General features: G+C 38.7%; 1 protein-coding gene across 2 annotated transcripts in view; it reads left to right on the plus strand.

The window, feature by feature from the left end:
- LOC108231854 (MAM domain-containing glycosylphosphatidylinositol anchor protein 2) overlaps positions 1-20,120 on the plus strand; it is a 220,738-nt gene that overhangs the window by 129,740 nt on the left and 70,878 nt on the right. For both annotated transcript variants that reach the window (XM_017409220.3, XM_017409222.3), the window contains exons 7-8: positions 8,680-8,771; positions 9,367-9,604. In XM_017409220.3, coding sequence (XP_017264709.1) covers positions 8,680-8,771; positions 9,367-9,604 — 330 coding nt within the window. The remainder of the gene's footprint in view (positions 1-8,679; positions 8,772-9,366; positions 9,605-20,120) is intronic.

Consider the following 20,120-nt stretch of genomic DNA (forward strand, 5'->3'; position numbering starts at 1 on the left):
CGAGAGGAGCCAGTTGAGGTGGCTCGGGCATCTGGTGAGGATGCCTCCTGGACGCCTCCCTGGTGAGGTGTTCTGGGCACGTCCCAGAGGAGGCCCAGAGGAAGACCCAGGACACGCTGGAGGGACTATGTTTCTCGGCTGGCCTGGGAACGCCTTGGGATTCCCCCGGAGGAGCTGGCCCAAGTGGCTGGGGAGAGGGAAGTCTGGGTCTGGGCAAATATATAATACGCTTTTCTTTATGACTTCAAATAGAGGAGACAAATGCATTTTGGCTAGGGTAATGCTAGGAAATAGGATTTGGCCTAACCTTATTTTTTGTATGTCATTGTAACTAAACTGTTAAAATTATAAGTATGTTAACTAGTTGCAGAAATGACATCATAAGCACTTGTTATTGGTAGGTCATCCTTACTGTGCACATGTTGATATGCCGTATGTGCACATGGAACATCTAATCATTCAGCTCTGCTAGACAGAGTTGGTTTTGCATGTTTTGCACAGTCACCCTGTGGCCTCATCGTTGCTTATCTCAGCTTGTTCACCCTCCTCTCTGGTTCTTGAGCAACCCCAACAAACTGCTGTTGCCAAAGGGGTCTGTGTGTGTGAAAACACACATCTCTCCCCAGCAGATGGTACTTTCTCGGGCCATACTATCCCACCAGCCAGACTGCCTTCCAGGGCTTGGCCATCTCCGTAGCAGCCCAGCAGGCCACTGGCATCACATCACCCTGCTGACGAGATTCTTTTTATGGATTAAGGGTCTGCAACACATTTTCAAATACAGGTCAATACACTGCTTTCCCTCTCGATTCGTTTTTTATCCCTGGCAAAGAGGCCAGTTTGTGAAATATCCGCAGAAAAAACACTGTGCGCTGCTTGTTTTGTTCACTTTTGGTTGCATTTCAAATATGACTCGGCAGATCTCAAATAAAGAGCTGGTGAACTGAGAGAGAACCATCTATAGACAGTGCTGAAATGGGCAGCTGGTTTAGCATTTTAGTTTTTTATGTCTCCCTACACACAGAGAGAGAGCTGATTCTGTGTTTGTGTTTCCTGTCTATTTGGAAAGAAGTGTCTTTTCTGTTTGTGTGATGAAGTGAAATGAGCAGCGCTGAAGCTATCAAGGATGTAAAATCAAACGACTCAGCGCTGTCATCAAATTGTGTGTGACAATTCCTTCAAGAGTTCATGGCAAATTCAGGTATGTGGCTTCTACATCCCAGACAGCCGTCATTTCCGCCTGCTCATGCAGACGCAACTAATTGCACATTCCCACCTACGTTTGGGTATAACAGCATACAAAATCAAACAGCTATCATCAACAGCCATACTTGTAACTATGATTAATAGCTCACCATTGTTTACAGAGAAACAAAAATGCTGTCTTTTTGTGAAAGGGTTCCCTGTTGTTTCTGTGTAAATGATTCTGTGTGAAGAAAACAAGGCGTGTATGAAACTGTCAGGAGTATATCAACAAGTAATTGACTCGTATCAAATTTGCTTTAGGATGAATTCGGGGCAAAAGCTGAATATATTTCCATTCATGAATACTTTATTTAGTGGCTGAATGTCCAGAGTTGGCACACTCTCATCTTCTTTACTGAATGTCTACAAGCCTTTGTGTTTCGTTTTGAGCTTCTGTAAATTTGAGTGTGTAATTTCTGCTGGTGCCCTTGTGACCATATGCATCATTCTGAACTCAAATTAAAGGCCTAGCCTTTCTTGGCGGAATGCCCACAGCATTTCATGACAACGTTTTGAACTAACATCATCTCATGCTAAAAAATAACATTTAGCGCTGGTTTGGTCAAACCTTTAAAAAAGTCATTATGCATAATATCATGCAGTATCACTCTGGGGGTTATTCTTAGCCAATACCAAACCAAATTTCACCTCAGTGTCTTGTAAATCGATAGAATTATAGCCATTTTTGTTTCTTGTATGGTTAGTTGGCTGTGGCGACCATCTTGAATTGGGTTAGCTCTGGAAGCAAATCAGTTGTGAAAGTTCAGATGTTTACTTGCTGTAAATATCAGTAAAACCTAACAGATAAAGAGGGTTGATTTCAATAGTAAATGGCAAAGATCTCACACAATCTGTTATCGCTTATAGCCTGGGTCAGAGATGAGGCTCAGCTACTACCACGCAACATTTTAATATATGTAAAAGTGATTGGCGGCCATCTTTAATTGGGTTGCCTCTAAAAGTGAGTAAGTTTTAGTTGTACATCAAATGATTACCTTCTAAGAGTTTCATTCAAATTTGTGCAGTGGTTCATTAGATATTTTTGCTAATGTAACAGACACTTTAACAGACGCAGGCAAAAACATCGTTGCCCACCATTTCACTTTCAGCAGTGGGTGATAATTAAGGCTGTAGGCTGAAAGCAGCACGGACTTTGTTTTCTCCTCAAACCAAAGATCAGACATGTGCGAGTTGTTTTGTTGCAAACCTGCTGAGGCATGAAGAACCTGTGGCTGCTAATGTGAGGAATGTGAAGTGAAAATGAAGAGGAAAATGAAAGGTGTTGAGATGGTGGCACAAATATGCCAAAGCGAGTGAACGTCTTATATTTTAAACAATCCTGCTGCCTGTTCCTCCGCGCTGTGTGTAACCTTGAACCGAGCAGGTAGTATTTTCTAGAGACGTCCATCTTAAGCTGAAACCCTCCACAAGGCTGAATGCAGAGTGCCGTCAGACGCTTGCCGAGAGATGCACAGTGAGGAGAAAAATGACATGGACTGATGGGTAGAAATGACAGTGATGATTCCGGCCGAGTGTGGGGAGACATTCCTCACTCAGGCAGCGTTAGTGCACAACTGAGACAGTGAGGGTGAAAACAAGCTCTTTGTATGCTTGTTTGTATAAGTGATGCCATTGTGTGTTTTTCATTACATGCTTACACACATGTTCATCGTAGGACTGTGTAAAAGCTCCACTAAGAGGCTCCCCTGAGGTGATATTGTAATCCTGTCATGTGACACAAGCTTTCTGCAGAAAAAGACCTCAACCAGGGCTTTTCTCTTTGTATCTTTATCAGTGCTTTTTATGTACAGGCCACCCATTATTCCCACAGGCTATTAAGGCTATGGAGAATTAAATAGGCTCGCTTGCAGGCAAAAGCCTTTCAGTTTACAGTGAAAACGGAGAAAACAGGAGCACCGTAATAAGCATGGAAATGATCCAGAAGAATACCTTGAATATTCACTGCATCGCGGTTGAACTATGTGCAACCTCTCAAGCAAAAGCGGAAAGAGGAGAGAGGAGGCAGGTCATGCAAATCTGAATAAACAGAATCTCCATTTCACTAGTTGATGTTTTCATAAAGACTGAAGTCCTTATAGTGGATGTTTGCCTTTAATGTATGCTGCCACAACCAAGATTCGGTGACAGGAAGTTTAGATAATAAAAACGGCAACCAGCTTCTAAAAAAATCAATAATTCATGCAGAATTTGTTTGACTTGTGGTTTTGGCTTAAGAATTAGTGATACTACCTTCGCTTATGGAAATGACATCATGTTTCCCAGAAGCTGTGTTTGAAATATGCTAATCATATATCAATAAGGAAACTAAAACTTCACTGCTGTTTAGACATTAGGAGATTTTTAAAACCCATGTCTTTGATGCAGAACTTGATATGGATTTTGGGCTTTGGAATGTTACTACAAACAACTACATGCTGAAGGAAAGGAAACAATTAAAGCATGAGAGATAATCTTTACTCATTAATACGAAAAAATTACCCAGTATATCACTGGGCTGAAACTGTGGCAGAGCAGTTGGAAACTTAAAATTGTGCAAAAATAGGCACAATTTTATTTGCAGTCTCACTAAATTCTGAGTATTTGTGACCAGCAAGCAAAGCTGATGTGATTTGCAAGGCCAGTTTTTGAAAATCACAGCCTATTTTCATGTGCATGACTTTTTGTTGCTCACCTCAAACCACCTCAGACCGCTTTGTACCCACAAATGATAATGACTATTTATCATCATCATAGTTTTTGGATCTGGACATTTGAAACTTTAGCCTTAAATGTTTTCTGCCATATAAGAGCTCCCATGCAGATGGTAAAATACAGTTGCAGCTTTCCATAAATACAGAAAATAAATTGAGAAGGGTTTGAAATGGATTCAATGTGCTATTTTAAGAGCAAAAATGTTGCACAATTTTATTTTAAAAAGTTCAAAAATAAGGCAACTCGGCTCCAAGCCTCCGTGACTCACTTGAGGAAATTCAGAAACCATGCAAATGTTTTGAGACATTTTGGAGACTATATTGTGATTGTAATGCCAACTTCTCAAAAACAAAACTTTTGTCATTTTGTTTAGTAGAAAGCTGGAAAAGGGGACAGTTGTGATTAAAATGAAAATGTATTTAGGTATTTGTAATAGTGAACAACAAAAACCATTAAATAAGACATAGCTTCATTTAACGTGTTCGAAGATCAGGTCATTCAGGATGTTAGTTGGCAACAATATGACATCATTAAGAAGGGAGTTTGTGCAGCATAAATCATGATTTCTGGCCTGCACTTCCATCTACACAGCCTGTTAATGGTTTTATATTGTTGTAGTGCCTTTGAGACCGTGTGGTTGGTTAGCTTGCTGAGATGTGACTAGTAGTGCTTGTAACACAGAGATCTTGAGATCAATCCCACACTTCAACACATGGCAGCACATTTTTATTCTCACCATTCCCAGCTAAACGTAGACATCTATTTGTCATTTAAATTCAGTTGTATATATCAATCTAAATTTCACTTCTAGACAATATTTAGCCAAGATCTCTATGGACAATTTAGATGTCGTTAGGATGCCTTTTCAGCATTAAACTGCTTGATGGGTTTTCCTCCAAGCTCAGTTTGTTTTCCCATTCAACATTTCTGTACCAAGCCAATCCCAAAGATTTCCAGAACAAAGGAATCATCATTTGTATTTGTGCATTGCCATCTGCAAGCTTAACATCGTCATTAAAAGACATTATGAAATCCCTCAGCACCTTGCTACACAAAAAAACAATAAAGACAAAGCACTTTTGGGAAAAGAAACTTGTGAGTGGACCTGGTGTTGAGATATTTTTTCTCTTTCCGTTGCACAGTTATGGCACAAACATGTTCAGATGTTCATGCCTCGTGTTTATCTCAACAAGCAGAACATACTCCCAGTAAAGTTTATTTGTGGACGTTCCTAAAGTTGTACTGTACAAATAAAAATAGTGCTCTTGTGAGAAATTATTTATGATGTTGTGAAAATTGTGTACGTTGACTTACTGTCGTAGCAAATGGGAAAGTTCTGTTTCCGAGCAGAACGCTCGTTAAATATTCATGGGACTTACCATATCAGGAATGGGTAGAGGGAAAGTGACATTGTAGCGACATTCAATAAAGTCCCACAACTCTGCACTGCCCATTTCATACACTCATGACAGTCCTTAAAAAAAAAAAAAAAAAAACCTGATGGTTTTAGAGTATTTGTAGTACATAGGAGAACAGGCACCATTTTAGTCACTGCAGCTGTCCAGCAATGTTTACTACAACCGGAGGAAGTAATGCCCACTTATCGCTCTTGTACACAGATGTAGTCGATTTGCAGGAATGCCTATTTGTTCTTCATTATTTATGCCTAAATAAATGCGAGGGAAGGATTTTTGAATGTGGCAAAAACAGGAAGAGAACCTGTTCTGAAATATGCATGAGTGCACCGCAGCTGTGTACAGAAATAAGGAAGCGTTGAGTCACCACAAGGAAAAGTTGGAAAACCAGGTGGTGGTTATAAAGCTACCATCAGATATTTCTGCTCTTAATTCAGCTGCAACTTTATTGTTATTAAAGTGTGTGCAATTAAAAAAAAATGGATTCTTGATTTTAAAATAAACCTCTTTCTTTTGTGACAATTATGCAATTATTATCTTTTCATTCATCTCAGTGTTGATGTTTTTTCTATTAGATATTTACAAGTATTAAAAATTATCAAAAAGTAGCAGCAGAAATTTCTTATTGACTACTGTGCTACAAATATAAAACAGAACTCAGTCACATGCCCTTATCATTATAAGAACATCTAATTGTTCTATAGGTTCTCTCGTAAATTTTAAAAAGTTAAAGCATGAGTTCACAAGTGGACCAATCAGGAATTTATTTAATCAGTTAGAACATTTTTGAACTGAGCAGACAAACCTAATGATCAATAGCACTGCTTTTAATATAGCAGAGCAAAAAAATTTAAAAACTCTTTATAATACGCCAAATAATGATTGAGCCAAAAGTTTGTTTTTGTTTTTTTATCTCTGTCAACAATACTAAAAAGTAAATGTTACAGAAAAAGCTTCACAATATAACTCTTTCAGTGTGAACATGCTTTTTTTTGTCAGAACAAAGACAATTATTTGTTTTCTTTTTGACCCCTACAACAAATACATCATAAACCTTGCAGTTAAACTGATATTTTACCTGCTGTAGATAGCTTTTTGAACGACATTAGTCAGCAGTCTGAGTAGGGCTAAGATCAAAGTGGATTGCTTTCGTCTTAAATAAATAAAAATCAAATCTGAAAAATTTCATTATGGTTCATGCAACCAGTATTTTAAATCCATTTACACCATCTTCAGTTTTGCAGTAAGTGGTTATTTACATAAAATTCAGTGACTTTTTCAGAGCACAAATAGTGGCAGCAGTTAGCTGTAGCACATCCAAAGCATCCTGGGGCACTTGCAGCAGGAAGAACATATTTCTGCTGAAATAACTGTGTAATTTAATAATTAGAGCTTTGTAAAACTTTATAAAATATTATTTGTATGAACTACTATGAAAGCGTTGAGATTGTTGAAAATGACAAACATTCACTTTGGTCTTGGTCCCTTTCTGACTAAACATGAACTCTTCAGTTCGATCAGAAATAAACTCTGCTTCTCAAAACTGAGGTTGCTCAAAGCTCAATCTACAAAAGGTAAGATATTCACTGTTCATAACCTTTCCACAGAACCCCACTTCAGAATATCTGAACGATTGTTTTAAGTAGAACTGGCTGTGGAGTGATAAATGCCTCAAGTCGCATCAGAGCCTCTTAAGATGAGAAAAACCCCACTTGAGCCGGAGGAATGTATAAAAGAGCTTAATCCAAATGTTTATCCGCTGTCACCTGTGACAGCACAGCGTCTTACAGAGATGTGTTTAAATATGTGTGTGTGCATCTGTTTGTGTGTGTGAAAATAATACTTTATGAAGTGCATAGCAACTCTTCTTAGCTTGTCACTGAGACACAAAAGCCTTTCCAAACTGTCAAAATGTACAACTCTGCCTGAACGACATGATGTACAACTCCATCTTGGAAGATTCTTGCTGCTTGACATGCATAGTGGTACAAAATACGGTATTCCTTCCCAGACTTGGCATCTTAATGGCTTTCACTGTGGACTTTGTCTTGTTTCATTCACCTTACACTGTTTGTTGGCTTTAAGGAAATTGGCATCAACGCTGCAAATTGACACAGTGACACAGAGCTTAGTCGAAATGGGAAATAAATGTGGATGGTTGGTAATTCGATATATTTTGTATCCATAAAGGTCATATATATGTTCTACGCTAATGACACATTTTTCATGCCAGTACTATTGAATTATATATGGCACAGCTGATAGATGTTGCCTTGCAGTATGTGGGACACGAGAGTGAAAGCGCTGGGCTGTTCAGAGAGTGTTGACATGATTGTAATTTTTGTATCTGACACGCATCAGAAATAGGATTCTCTGCCTGCCGACACTGATTTCAAACGTGAAGAGGAAAGATCATGTCAAGGAGGCGCGTGTCACTCATCTCTCCTTCAGCGTGCAGCTTGGCAGGCATCACAATGTGTTTTGCACATTCAATTTCCTGTGTTTAAATCTGACATGCAGGTTTTGTTTTTGTTTTTTTGTTGTTTTTTTTCTCTCTCTTTTGCGGAACTGAATATGATAATGTCACTTGGGAATCGCTGGATGAAAAGATTTCCATGGTGCCGTCAGCTTTTTTTTTTTTTTTGGTTTGTTTGCTTGTTTGTATATTTTTGTTTTTTGCTGAAGAGATGAATTGAACAGTAGATGCGATCTTTGGAACCAATACAGCATGCATTATAATGAAATTATTGTTTGTTTGGGTTTTTTTCTATTCAGACAAGCTGTGTTTGGGAAAAGGAGTTTGCCAACCAAATTGGATTAGAAATGGTGGATATCACGTTAGGTATTTTTCTGACTTCACGCTGTGTGAGTGTGCAGCTTAGTGCCTCAGGATTCTTCAGCTGTCGATATTATAAATGATACAAAAGTTTGATATTTAAAAGTAATGCATTGATCTGTTTTATCTTGAAAGATTATTGTTAAAACCTGCAGCTACTTTACAGGATAAAGTTTTAGCTGTTGTTCAAACAAAATAGCAACACTTTTTTACATTTTATGACTGTGGTAAGGATGCACAGATACAGTACATCTGCTGGAGAGCCATTACCATGATTTACACTTTAAATGTGGGCACTAAGTAAAGTTGCAATACATAAAAAAGTAAATTTAAAAGACCCATTAAATCCTGTGCCTTGATGCACAAATCAATAGTACAAGAAGAAGCTAAACCTACAGTAAATGTGTCACAGTTTGAAGAGTTAACGTATGCAGCGTACATATGAAAATCTGTGAATTATTCTCTTTACAGCTTTGAAAAAGGGACGATTTTGGATCACTCCTGACCCCTACCACAACGATGACAACATCCAGATTGGACGTGAAGTCAAGATTTCTTGTCAGGTATGTGATCAGAGAAAACTGAAGCAAGTGGAGGAGCTGCAAACAATTTTGTTCTCCTTGTTTTTTTTATTTATGTCTTTATCTACACACTAAAAACTGCTGGGTTAAACTCAATTTGTAACCCAGTACTGGGTCCAATTTAAACCAAGTCTAACTCTGGGTAGTTTTAAATCAGCAGGGTTGGGTTATCAGTTTGATCCTGAATTATTTCCTAAATTCCTAAATTTGGCCTAAAAGTGAAAGTTCTGTAAATGCCTACATCTGGTTTTAGATTTGCATTTAGCCACGATTGGTTAAAATGTAATTAAAAAAATCAGAAGTAGTTTCTAGCAGGACTCAAACTTGAGTCATCTGTATTACAAGTGTGTTGCATATTCCATTACACCAAACAGCTACATACCAAGTCATTGAGCTGTTTCTTGTTTTTTTTGTATATTTTCAAATTTGCTCCCCCATTTTATAACATAGTCAGTTGCCCGTGTTTACGATTACAAATATAGCAAAGACATGTATTTCTCACAAACACACACGTAAGCAGCTAATAAATTGACTAATTGTCAATCAAACCCAATTAACAGTGAGTTCTGTGTTCTAGGTGGAGGCAACACCTCCGGAGGAGCTGATATTTAGCTGGTTGAAGAACGGCCGTGCCCTGCGGAGCTCAGAGCGTATGGTCATCACTCAGACGGATCCCGACATCTCCCCGGGGACCACCAACCTGGACATCATCGACCTCAAGTTTACCGACTTTGGCACGTACACCTGCGTGGCGGCGCTGAAGGGCGGAGGCATCCCTGAGATCAGCATCGACGTCAACATCTCCTCCACAACTGGTGAGCCTCACCCCCCTCCATGGCAGGGACTCATCCCAACACCTCCATCATTACATGTGGCACATTTCCACACAGACTCCTCAGTCCTCACTCATACAATAACAATTTCAGTCACTGAAAGAGATCATCTTACCTTGTAGATTGAGTCAGTTTTGTCAGTTTTAATATATGTATCTAAACTTTCTTTGTGCATGTAAAAACTTAGGAGAAAACACTCTGAAGTGCAGTAAAAGCATACTCAACATCATGCTTATGCAATCATATGATTGCATATTAAGCCAAAGCTGAACTGGAAATTTACCTTTCATTTCTTAGAGAGCAGCTGTAGCTGGCAGACAAGCCTGGCCTTGATTCATCTTAGTTAGACATTAAATACGTCGTATCTTTCAACTAGGAACATGTTTAAAACTTTTTTTTCTTTAATGACAAGTGTTGCTACTACACTTGTCATTAGTATTTAATAATTAGTATTAAAGTATTAGTAGTATTGATAAATATTTCAATCATAAAGGTTTATAACGAGTCTAGTTTCGTTTAAAGAGAACAAGTTCCAAGGATACTATTTTTTAAGGATTAAAGTGTTTTGAAATGTGTAGATTGTCATTTGCATAATTTATAAATAAGCACTGCCATTTTTTTCTTTGTGCTTCGGTCAACTCACATGGAGCACGCATTCAATAGAAATTAACATTTAGAGATCATTCAAATAATGATTAGTTTGACAAAAGCTTAAAATGAAATTAACTTAAAATCGTAATTGAATTAATGAGACAAAGTCACCAGCTGAACTTCTGTTGCGCTTCAGCTCGTCCAATAGATAAATAAATAAAGGTATAGGACTAAACAAACAGATTCAGGTAACATTTAACAACGACTCTTGTTTGAGACCAAAAATCTGTCGTCTTTCTATCAAGTTAGCATGTTCGGCAAGTTAATTACACAGAACATCATTCTGCTTTGTTTTCACTGATCTACGTCTCTGTGGTTTCAGTCACAGCATATTGTGATGCTTCTAGTCTTTAAAGAAAAAGGTTTTTACAGAAGCCTTTTTTGTGTTCCTTTGATTCTCCGCTGCGCCATTATAAATCAGTCATTCTAAACGTCTGCAAGGCGTAGGTGCTTTAGTGACAGAATAGGTATTAAATCTTGAAGACAACAACCAAAGGAAAAAAAATCTGCTGTCAAACTTTTTTTTTTTCTTTTGTTATACTTTTAATCAACACCTCCCAGTCAGCTTTTATTAGCCTCGTGATGCTTATAATTTTAAACAGCCTGACCTTTTTCTAGACTTTTTTTAAGCACATTTAGTTCATTTAAAAATAATACCAACTTACTGAAAACAGGCTTTGTGGCAGTATTAAAATTCAGTGTTAGGGACGAGGGAGCTGGGCATGTAATGGGAGAGGAATGATCATCTTTATCTGTCGTTTGTAGCATGGGGTCAATCAGTGAGCAATAAAGATGTGCTGATGTCACAGACTACCGCACTGATCAGAGCTACCATGACTGGGAGTCTCCAGCTTTTCACCTCCCAGATTTCCAGATTATCCATTTGGGGATTCCCACACTTTGTGTTGCTGCTGGCACAGTAGATATCTGTTGCTTTGAGTTTACTGGCATGTGTTCGGTACTGATAAGTAACTTCTGGGTTGTGTGATGCAACTTAGTGCGAACAGTGTTCATAGGGAGCTTTTTGTTTCCCCTACCTTGTATGCACACTTCCACGTCAAAGCTCAAGCACTGTTACCTTCATCCACTGTCTTGTTTTTCTGCTACACACACACCTCTGCCACTCAGAGAGTGAACATGAAAGCAGTGCGTCGACCTTGGGTGCATAATTACTGTTAGATAATCCTTTGATAATCCCTGTGCTCTAAAACAGTGGGATCAATCGCATCTGCCAAGATTGTTTCCTCATTATCTTTTAAGTAGTGCAATTTTTTTGTTTTCTTTTCTTTTTTTTCTTTTTTTTTGAGTGCCTGAGTGATGCCAGTGCATTAGCACAGATCCTTTAATGTGCAAAAATAATTAAATAAAAACATATTGCCGTCTGACTGAGGAAATAACAGAGGAAATGACTGACTCTATTGTGAGTGCACAAAATGAAAGGTTTCCTTTAGGCTTAGATTTGATTGCTTCTTAAGCTTTCAGTGTTCCCATTCGAAAAGGGGGGAGTGAAATAGAATGAAAGGCTTGTGTTGGCATAGAGATGCTCTTGTCATCTGGAATAATAAACTGAATTTTGTTTCTTCTTGTTACAATTCCTGCTGCTTTACCTGGTTGCGGGTGGTCTGTTTGCTGGAGATTGCCTGTTTCTGTCAGTCAGATTGATGCCATGAATCACTGAAGTGTCTTTGCTGAGCAGCGCTCTGTAGCTGCTGTGTGCTAAAAGCGCCTTGTGCCTCTGCCTTGCCATGCGCCCGCAGCCTGTTTTGTGGTGAATGAGCCCCATATTTGCTCCTCTGTCTTCTCCTGAAGGGAGAAAACCGAGCTGCAATTAGAAGTCTTAATAATAAAAGTGTTAGAAGATTACGCTGCAAGTCTGACAGGGTTTCATCTTGGAAAAGAGCTTGAAGCTTCCTAACTCTTACTGTGTTGGCTCCAGTTTTAGATTCCAACCCGGTATTGAGCCACAGCCCAGGCCAGTGCTTTCCCTGTGCAAAAGAAAATACTTTGATCTTCTTTTTTTTTCACTTTTTTAAAAAAAACAACAGATTTATGCCTTTTCCTTTTTGTAAAACCACGCTAATATTTGTTGATGTGGCCCGCTCATTAAATAAGCAGAATTTTTTCATTTCTTTGAAAAAGGCTCCCTGAGATTGTGAGGCTATTAAATATTTATGAATGTGGTCAGGAAACGAGGACACAGACCTCCCCTTTGGAAGTTGTCAAGATCAAAGACCACAAGACACAAGAACCGCTGGAAAAAAGTTGTGAGCATTATTGTAAAACATCGCTTACGCCTCCAATAGCAACCAGACGCATCATTAGAGTGCGTATTAAATGTGCATCGAGTGGATTGGGTTATCGCTTGATGCTGAGATTATTGTGACTCACTGGTTGTGATTTTGAAATGTTGTTTTAATTCTGACTGGAACTATTTGTTGGACATTTTAGAGAGTTTGATAAAGTGCAGAGTTTATTAGGGATAGATCGTTTTTCAAGACTTTGCTGATAAGCTGATAGCCACTTATTGCACTCGCTTTATCATTATTACTGTGACAGTGGAGTCTATTGGTCCTATAAACTGTTATGGAGAGATAATTCACTTTGATAGATTTTAGATTCAACAAATGAGTATTGGTTTTCCCCAGTCGGATACAGAATTACAGAATTACTAAAAGTCATCCTTTTTTGGTACTGGGAAATCCTTCCTTGATGAGTTTCTTCAATTAACATCCAACTCACAGTTGAAATTTTGCCACCACCCAGCGTTTCTGTCAATCTCAAAAATAGCTGCAGTTAAATAATTTGCCAAATCAATTAACTGCTTAATTCATTAAAAATTAGCTGGTTTAATGAATACAATGGAAAACTATATTTAAGCCATTGGACTTTTAGTAAATCCACCCTTTAATGGTTTAGTCTCCTTACAGCCATCACGTTGACTGTTTGATCTGGGTAACCATGCCACATGTGACTCTAACAAGGTTAGTATGACCCACCAGCATTTGATCTGTTTTGTGCTAGATTCAGCAAAAACTTTACTGGTGCTCATAAAGAGAAGCTGAACTCTACATCGTGACTCACCCACAGGGTGCAAAGTTCATATACTGTTTGGTCACTGTGAAGAAAAACAAGTTGTGTACTGTCAGAGCATGCAAAATATTCATGGAGCAGAGTTGGAGATGTTAGTTACGTGTTGATTTTCTTTCATCACTTTGAAAAAGATTGAAGTTGAAGTTGTCCAATGAGTGCATCTCACTTTTCCAGCTTTTCTTGCTTTGTTAAAAATACTGTGAAGCATTACATGTTTTGATATTAACCAAATGGGAAAAAAAATTTTTTCAATTTGCTTAACCCAATTATTCAATTTGCTGTTCCTTAAGCTTTCCACGATCACACAGCACATAATAAGTATAAAGAGATCATGATAAATAATAAATAGTTCACACTTCACTTAATACTTTGCTTAACCTCATCCAGGTTTTGCAAAGAGATTTACAATATTTTTCATTCACTCGTTCTCACACATCACTTTCATTATATATATTAGACTTGATATAGAGCACTTTGAAAGTCTCCCTCACACACTGATGAGCATAACAAGGGCAATGGGTTGTACAGTGTCTTGCCCAAAGACACTTTGGCATGCTGCACGACCTGAGAATTAAGCCCTTGAACCTCTGACTAGAAGGCAACACCCCAGAAAATGGGCCAAAACCACGCTAACAGGGAATTTATAGCTAAAAGAAATGTTTATTTTAGAACAGTGTAGGAACCAGCTGTAAAGTGCTTGTTGGTTTAGCCATGACTTGGTTTAGCTGACATTTGGCTTTTTTCCACTACTTAATGCCTCAGTGGGATAGTTCAGAAGTGTCTTCACCAGAAGTGCCACAGCTTGCTGCTGCTGCCATTATTTGTGCTTTCAAATATCTATAGAATACTATTTAAATAACCGTGTAATGCCAAAATTGATGACAATGCAAATGTTTATAAGATATAAAATCTGGTCAGCACTAAAGTCTCTTTGTTCAAAGGGAGGTTTTCCAAAGAGTTGTGTGGAACAAGTAAGATGTTTCACAGAACCTCTTGAGAAAAGATCTGAAATGTTGCTTTAAGGTGGCTCAGATGTAAATCTAACATCAGAGCTGATCTAATACTGATATAAGCTTCTACTTCTAACCATTTTCAAGCTACATAATTGTACAAGCTATTGTAAAAAAGCAATTGCAGACAGTTATGTATTTATGTGCTGTAAAATGTTGCTCTCCTCTGGCAATCTCCAAACCGACTGAATTGGATTGCTGCATTTGATAAATAAAAAATGTAAGCTGTAGAAATCTGTTTCTCGTTTGTTTTGGATGACTACAGCTAAAAATAATCTTTAAGAAATGCAGGTTTTTAAAAATAGCTTATAATACATCCAAAGTTTAGTTAAAACCACCACCTATTGGTCATTAGTGGTATTGCACATCTGTTATGTCTACACAGTCCAAGGTAAAATGTTACATTCATGTGGAAAGATGAAATATGGGTTAATAAAAAACGAGACAGTACCCCCAAATTCTTTCAAAGTCTCCTGTGTTCGTCTTTAACATGTGAAGCAATTTGGTAAAATTGTACTGCTAGAAAAGGGATTTTGTAAATGGTGTTAGTCACCCTTGACAATGGGAATATGCTATGACTTGTAAAATCCAATTACACTAAAATAATGGTTCACTCCATCAGTAATTCCAAAACAATGGAAAAATATGGCTTTCAGCAGATACTGGGTGACTCCATGTGAAACCTAAAATGATTATTTTTGAGTCCTAAAGTTAAGTTGTGAATGACTCAAACAGTACAGATCCCTGCAATAAGCCAACAAACTTCATGAAACAAGCCTTGTGTGGTGGGAAGTGGGATGAAAGAACCTAACAGCTGCCCCACAGCTGGGATGCTGTCCTGAGAAATTGGTTGTATGGCAACAGTAGATGACAGCTATGCCATCTCCTCAGTGATGTACAACTCTCTGGCAGCATCTGTCTACATAACAACTAGGATGTTTTCAAGGTCGGCTGCAGATAATGGAACTGTCAGCGTAAAATGAACAAAAAAAGTGATATTCTGTAAACATACTGCTGCATGCTTTGAGGGAAATCAAAAGGTAGCTCAGGAAACATTAATAAGATAGTACATATTTGGTACAGTATTTGCTAGTGATGTATAGATTAACCAATTCCCGGTGATACACAGACAGACATAAGCACAGAGTGAGGGCATTGATTGAGCAGCCGTGGATAGGTGTAGTTTTGAAGTGAAATTGAAGCGAATCATGTATTTGTACTAATAAAATCTGATTTGTTTAAATATTAGATGAAGAGTCTACAAATATCCATATAAAAGTAAAAAAAGATAAGTTTAAACTTTGTGTATGAAAAAGAAACTTTATTTCAAGGACGCTTCAGTTCATTTTTTTGTTGTCACCTACTGTTTAGTAGGAAAACTGCAACTAGTGTGGGTCAACTAATAGTTTTGAAGGAAAATATTCAAGTAAAGAATCTGTATTGAATACAGTGTGGACTGAACATGAGACCACTGTGGAATTATACTTGCACTATTCAAATTTGCCACATGGTATGACATTTTTTTTGATAATTTTGTTCCTTCTGTTTTGACATTCTTACCATAGCTCAGCTTTGTTGAGAACCATCAAAAGTCAAAAAACTGGGTGATAATGTAACTGATGGATGTGTGTGTGTGTGTGTGTGTGTGTGTGTGTGTGTGTGTGTGTGTGTGTGTGTTCATTTGTCTGTTGTGGTAACAAAATGTCTCTATATCCTGAGTATGGATTTTAATGAAACTCTTAGGAAGTAATAATTGGATGTGCATTTACAACTTTTAGAGTCAACCTGATTAAAGAACGCCACCACAGGTAATCAACCTTTACAAACACAGAAATTGCTATAACTGTCAGCTTTGCAGATACTGAGCTAAAGTTTGATGTGGTAGTAGCTGAAAGCCATCCCCACCCAACACATACTCAGAGCACTGATGCATCGCCCAGGATCTTTGTTTAAAACATTTTCTATAAAATTCAACTCTGTCTATCTATAATTAAAATATTTTATGAACCACTGGATGGATTTTGATAAACCTCTGAGAAATTAATTATTGGATGACATGTGAAGAGGACGGACAGTGGGTATATTGGTAGAAGGATGAAAGAGATGCAGCTGCCAGGAAAAAGATAGGAGATATATGGATGCAGTTAGAGAAGACAGGGAGGTAGTTGGAGTAAGGACAGAGGACACAGAGGACAGAGTTAGATGAAGGAGGATGACTCCCTGTGGTGACCCTTGAAAAGACAAAGAAGAAGATTTTTAGAGTAATCCCTAACATGTACTTTGAGCACTAACTGATTGGATGAGATCTTGCGATATTACGTGTGTTTGCACATAACATTATTGTCAAGGTTTGACCAAATTGGCTATAAGTCTGTCATTTCTCTGCATATGATGATCTTAGTTTAAACCCTGGTGTGTGCGTGTGTGTGTGAGAGAGAGCATGTGTGAAGCAGCAGCACAGCTCGAGTTGTCTGCCTGAACTTGCTTGTAGGCTGGCCCCATTAAAATTGATAGCATCATTCTTTTGCTTCATCGTTCAGTATTGCATCAAATTGCTTTTTTCGAGTCAAAACTCACATATAATAGCACTTCACCATGACGGAGGGTTAAGTCATATACTATCAATTTTTGCTGCTTATGTATCCTTAATGTGTTGTTGACAGAGATATGTAACATTCACAAAGAAAAGGTTGCACAACCCTTGTACCTGCCTACAGCTTCAGCTGCACCACCTGCAGTTATTGAGGTCACCATCTGGGAGAGAAACCTGAATGGAAAAGAAATGCTCCCACCCTCTTTTATTAACAACTGTCGGCCCCCCATGAGCAATGTACATAAACTTTGTTCCTTTAAGTGGAGCTGCTGCTCACTACTTCACAGAAAAATGCAGTTGTGGTGCTGAATGTGATTCTTATGCATTTTAAACAGGGCAGTTTTGTTACTGACTGGTTGAGTGCATGTCAAAAAAAAAAAGAAAAAGGAGAAGAGCAGCATTACAGAGACCGCTGTAGCAACAAATCAGCTGCAACCCATGAGAGCATTGGTATTGAAAGCCTGCTGTTCTGCAATCTGAGCCACATGAATTCATAAGGGGCTTGAGAGAATGATTGCAAGACAAGTTATGAAATCTCAGGAGAAAGGCACAGAGCTCTGAAAAACACATGCACAATAGTGTGTTGTTGTGGTCAGCAGTGTGGTGCTGCAGCCTTACAGTGTACTAAGCAAACTGTAGCACATCTGTGGATATTTATTACACTCCAGCAGCTCAGGGTGTAGATCCCACACATAGGCGCGCACACATGCACACATTTTAACAAACAAACCCACAGTGGACCCACGGGACTCCTCACCCTGTCCCCAGAGGTCTGGTTCTCCGAGGAACAGAGAGTCCTGTCACATTGCGACCAACTCATTGGCTTCAGTCCTGCACGTACAGGCACACACTCTGCAGGGCTTGCAGTAGTTGAGAACGCTATGTTGCCATGGTGACGAGGAGTGATGTCACAGTGCTTACTTGAAAAAGGGGCAGTGGGAATGTTTATTCTCAAAGACGGTTGTGCGCACCACTCTGAATGTCGTTGCTGTAAGAAAATGCAAATTGCCTGATATTTCCTTGTATTGCAGTTTCCTGGTGAAAAGCTTCAGCTGTCAGCCTTTATACGCTTGAAGAATAATTCTAGCTGAGGCTCGAGAAATGTGTGGCAATACCTGGGCTAGAGTCAAAGAGCCAAAGTACACAAGCATGGACAACTCAGTTAACAACTACATCAGAAAGCATTTCATTGAGGAACTCGGGCAGGATCACAGCATGCTGTCACCCGTGGGCGAGAAGAGGAACTCTCACATTTATGCACATCCAGAGACATAAAAACCATATAGATGCACACTGCAAACGCACAGAGTGAACGTGCCCTGCAGGCATCACTGACATTTGGAGGGCTTTGGCACAATGAGAGCACAGTAAAGACCAGCAGCAGGCTCTCTGCCACCCTGAACATCTCAGTGGTCAGTCTCACATGTAAAGGAAAGCTACAGCAGGAGGAAGGCTAAAATACAGAGAAGGATAAGCAAGTGTCTATTTGCTTTTCTGTGATGGTGAGGTAGGAGACAGTGGCAGCTAATAGCAGTTATTTGTGTTTCCAAATCCAGCCGACAGACAACTGTAATCGTCTGTCTAATCTGGGCCATGGAGAGGCCAGGTGTGGCGATGGCAGCTCTCCTCTACACACTAATGGTTTCTTGCTGCTCCCTTCCTGTTGCTCAGCTGCTGTTTGGACCTGAGTAAATGTGGAGGAAATATGGAAGAAAATTGAAAGAACACCAGCACTTAACATGTGTCTCCTACCATTGAGACACTGTGTGAATAAAAAGTCATCTACTGTCATGGTGGCTATCAAGATCATTTGCTCCTCATTAAATGCCAAACACTTTGTTTCAAAGATGGGTGAAGTAGCAACTTTTCTGCTTTCTGTTTTACAGCAAAGATTTAGGATCAACAAGGAGATCAACAGACTAAGAAATAAAAACACAGACTTACAGCCTAGCATTACAGCAATTTAGCACTTACCATTATTCATCAAATTTGGGCTGCAATTTACCAGTGCCAAAAAAGTGTTAGTTGCACTTTTTTGAATTTATAATATGCACGTAATTGCAAGTAACCAAGTGGTTTTTTTTTTGATGAGTAGGTATTTAGGTGTAGTTATAAAATTTAGGCATAAGAGTGCATGTTGAGATCCTCTTGGACATAAATATCTGTAGAATTTGTACTTCTCACCCAAACATGAATTGACCAAAAACTATATATTTATCTGTTCTCTGGTACAATTTCTGGCGGTTGCTCGTGGTTTCATCACCGAGAAACTTTAACGTGGCTTGATTCTAGTCCAGCTGCAGCATTGTTTGGACAGAATGACGGTGATTCAAAAATCATCAGGGAAGCACAACAGGGTTTCATCATTGCTGAGGAGATTTTCAGCCCGTGAAAAGCTGGCTGTAAACTATTTTGGGGAGCAGTGCGACAAAATAGTCTTGGAGTCTGCTGATGGCTTGGACTCACACACACACAAAACAAACACATAAACACACAAATGCATGTACACAACACTCTAGGAGCGGGTGCAATTTGCCAGGTTTACTAATTAAACAAATTTAGTTGGCTAGCATGCTTGATGAGAAACCAAAGTGCCTGATCCAACCTGCTGGATTTTCTGCTTTCCAAACGCAGAACAGATGAATGTACACACTCACACAGACACACACAGAAACCCAACAAATGTCTCCAATACTTAAAACTTTACCTACTACTTTTTCTTCTACATAAACTCCTGATTATTCCTTTCCTTCTTTTTGTTATTGTCAGTATAACTATCACTACTTATCAGCAATGCTCTAAAATCCCCTTCAAAGGGATTCTGTTGTAAATTTTGTTTTGCTGGATGAGACACAAGAGTGAAAAAGTAAATACAAAGTGGAGGCAAGTGATGGTAATGGTGCTGGTGTGAATGTTAAAGTGGTGAAAAAATGCTCAAGGCATCTTTAATGAGAGTGTGATGTTAAGATGAATATTGTGATAAAAATATGGCAACAAAGGTACCAAAAACCATGTTTTTTTGTTGATTGTAATGACAGTGCTGCTTCTGCAGTTGATGGTATTCTAGCTATAAGGAGTAGCTCTCGTGCTGAAATATCTTTTTCCTAAAAACAATCCCTTCTCTGAGCATTTTACTTCTTGATTAATCGAGGAA

Source organism: Kryptolebias marmoratus, linkage group LG19 (genome assembly GCF_001649575.2).
Source record: "Kryptolebias marmoratus isolate JLee-2015 linkage group LG19, ASM164957v2, whole genome shotgun sequence".
In the NCBI taxonomy this organism is placed as follows: domain Eukaryota; kingdom Metazoa; phylum Chordata; class Actinopteri; order Cyprinodontiformes; family Rivulidae; genus Kryptolebias; species Kryptolebias marmoratus.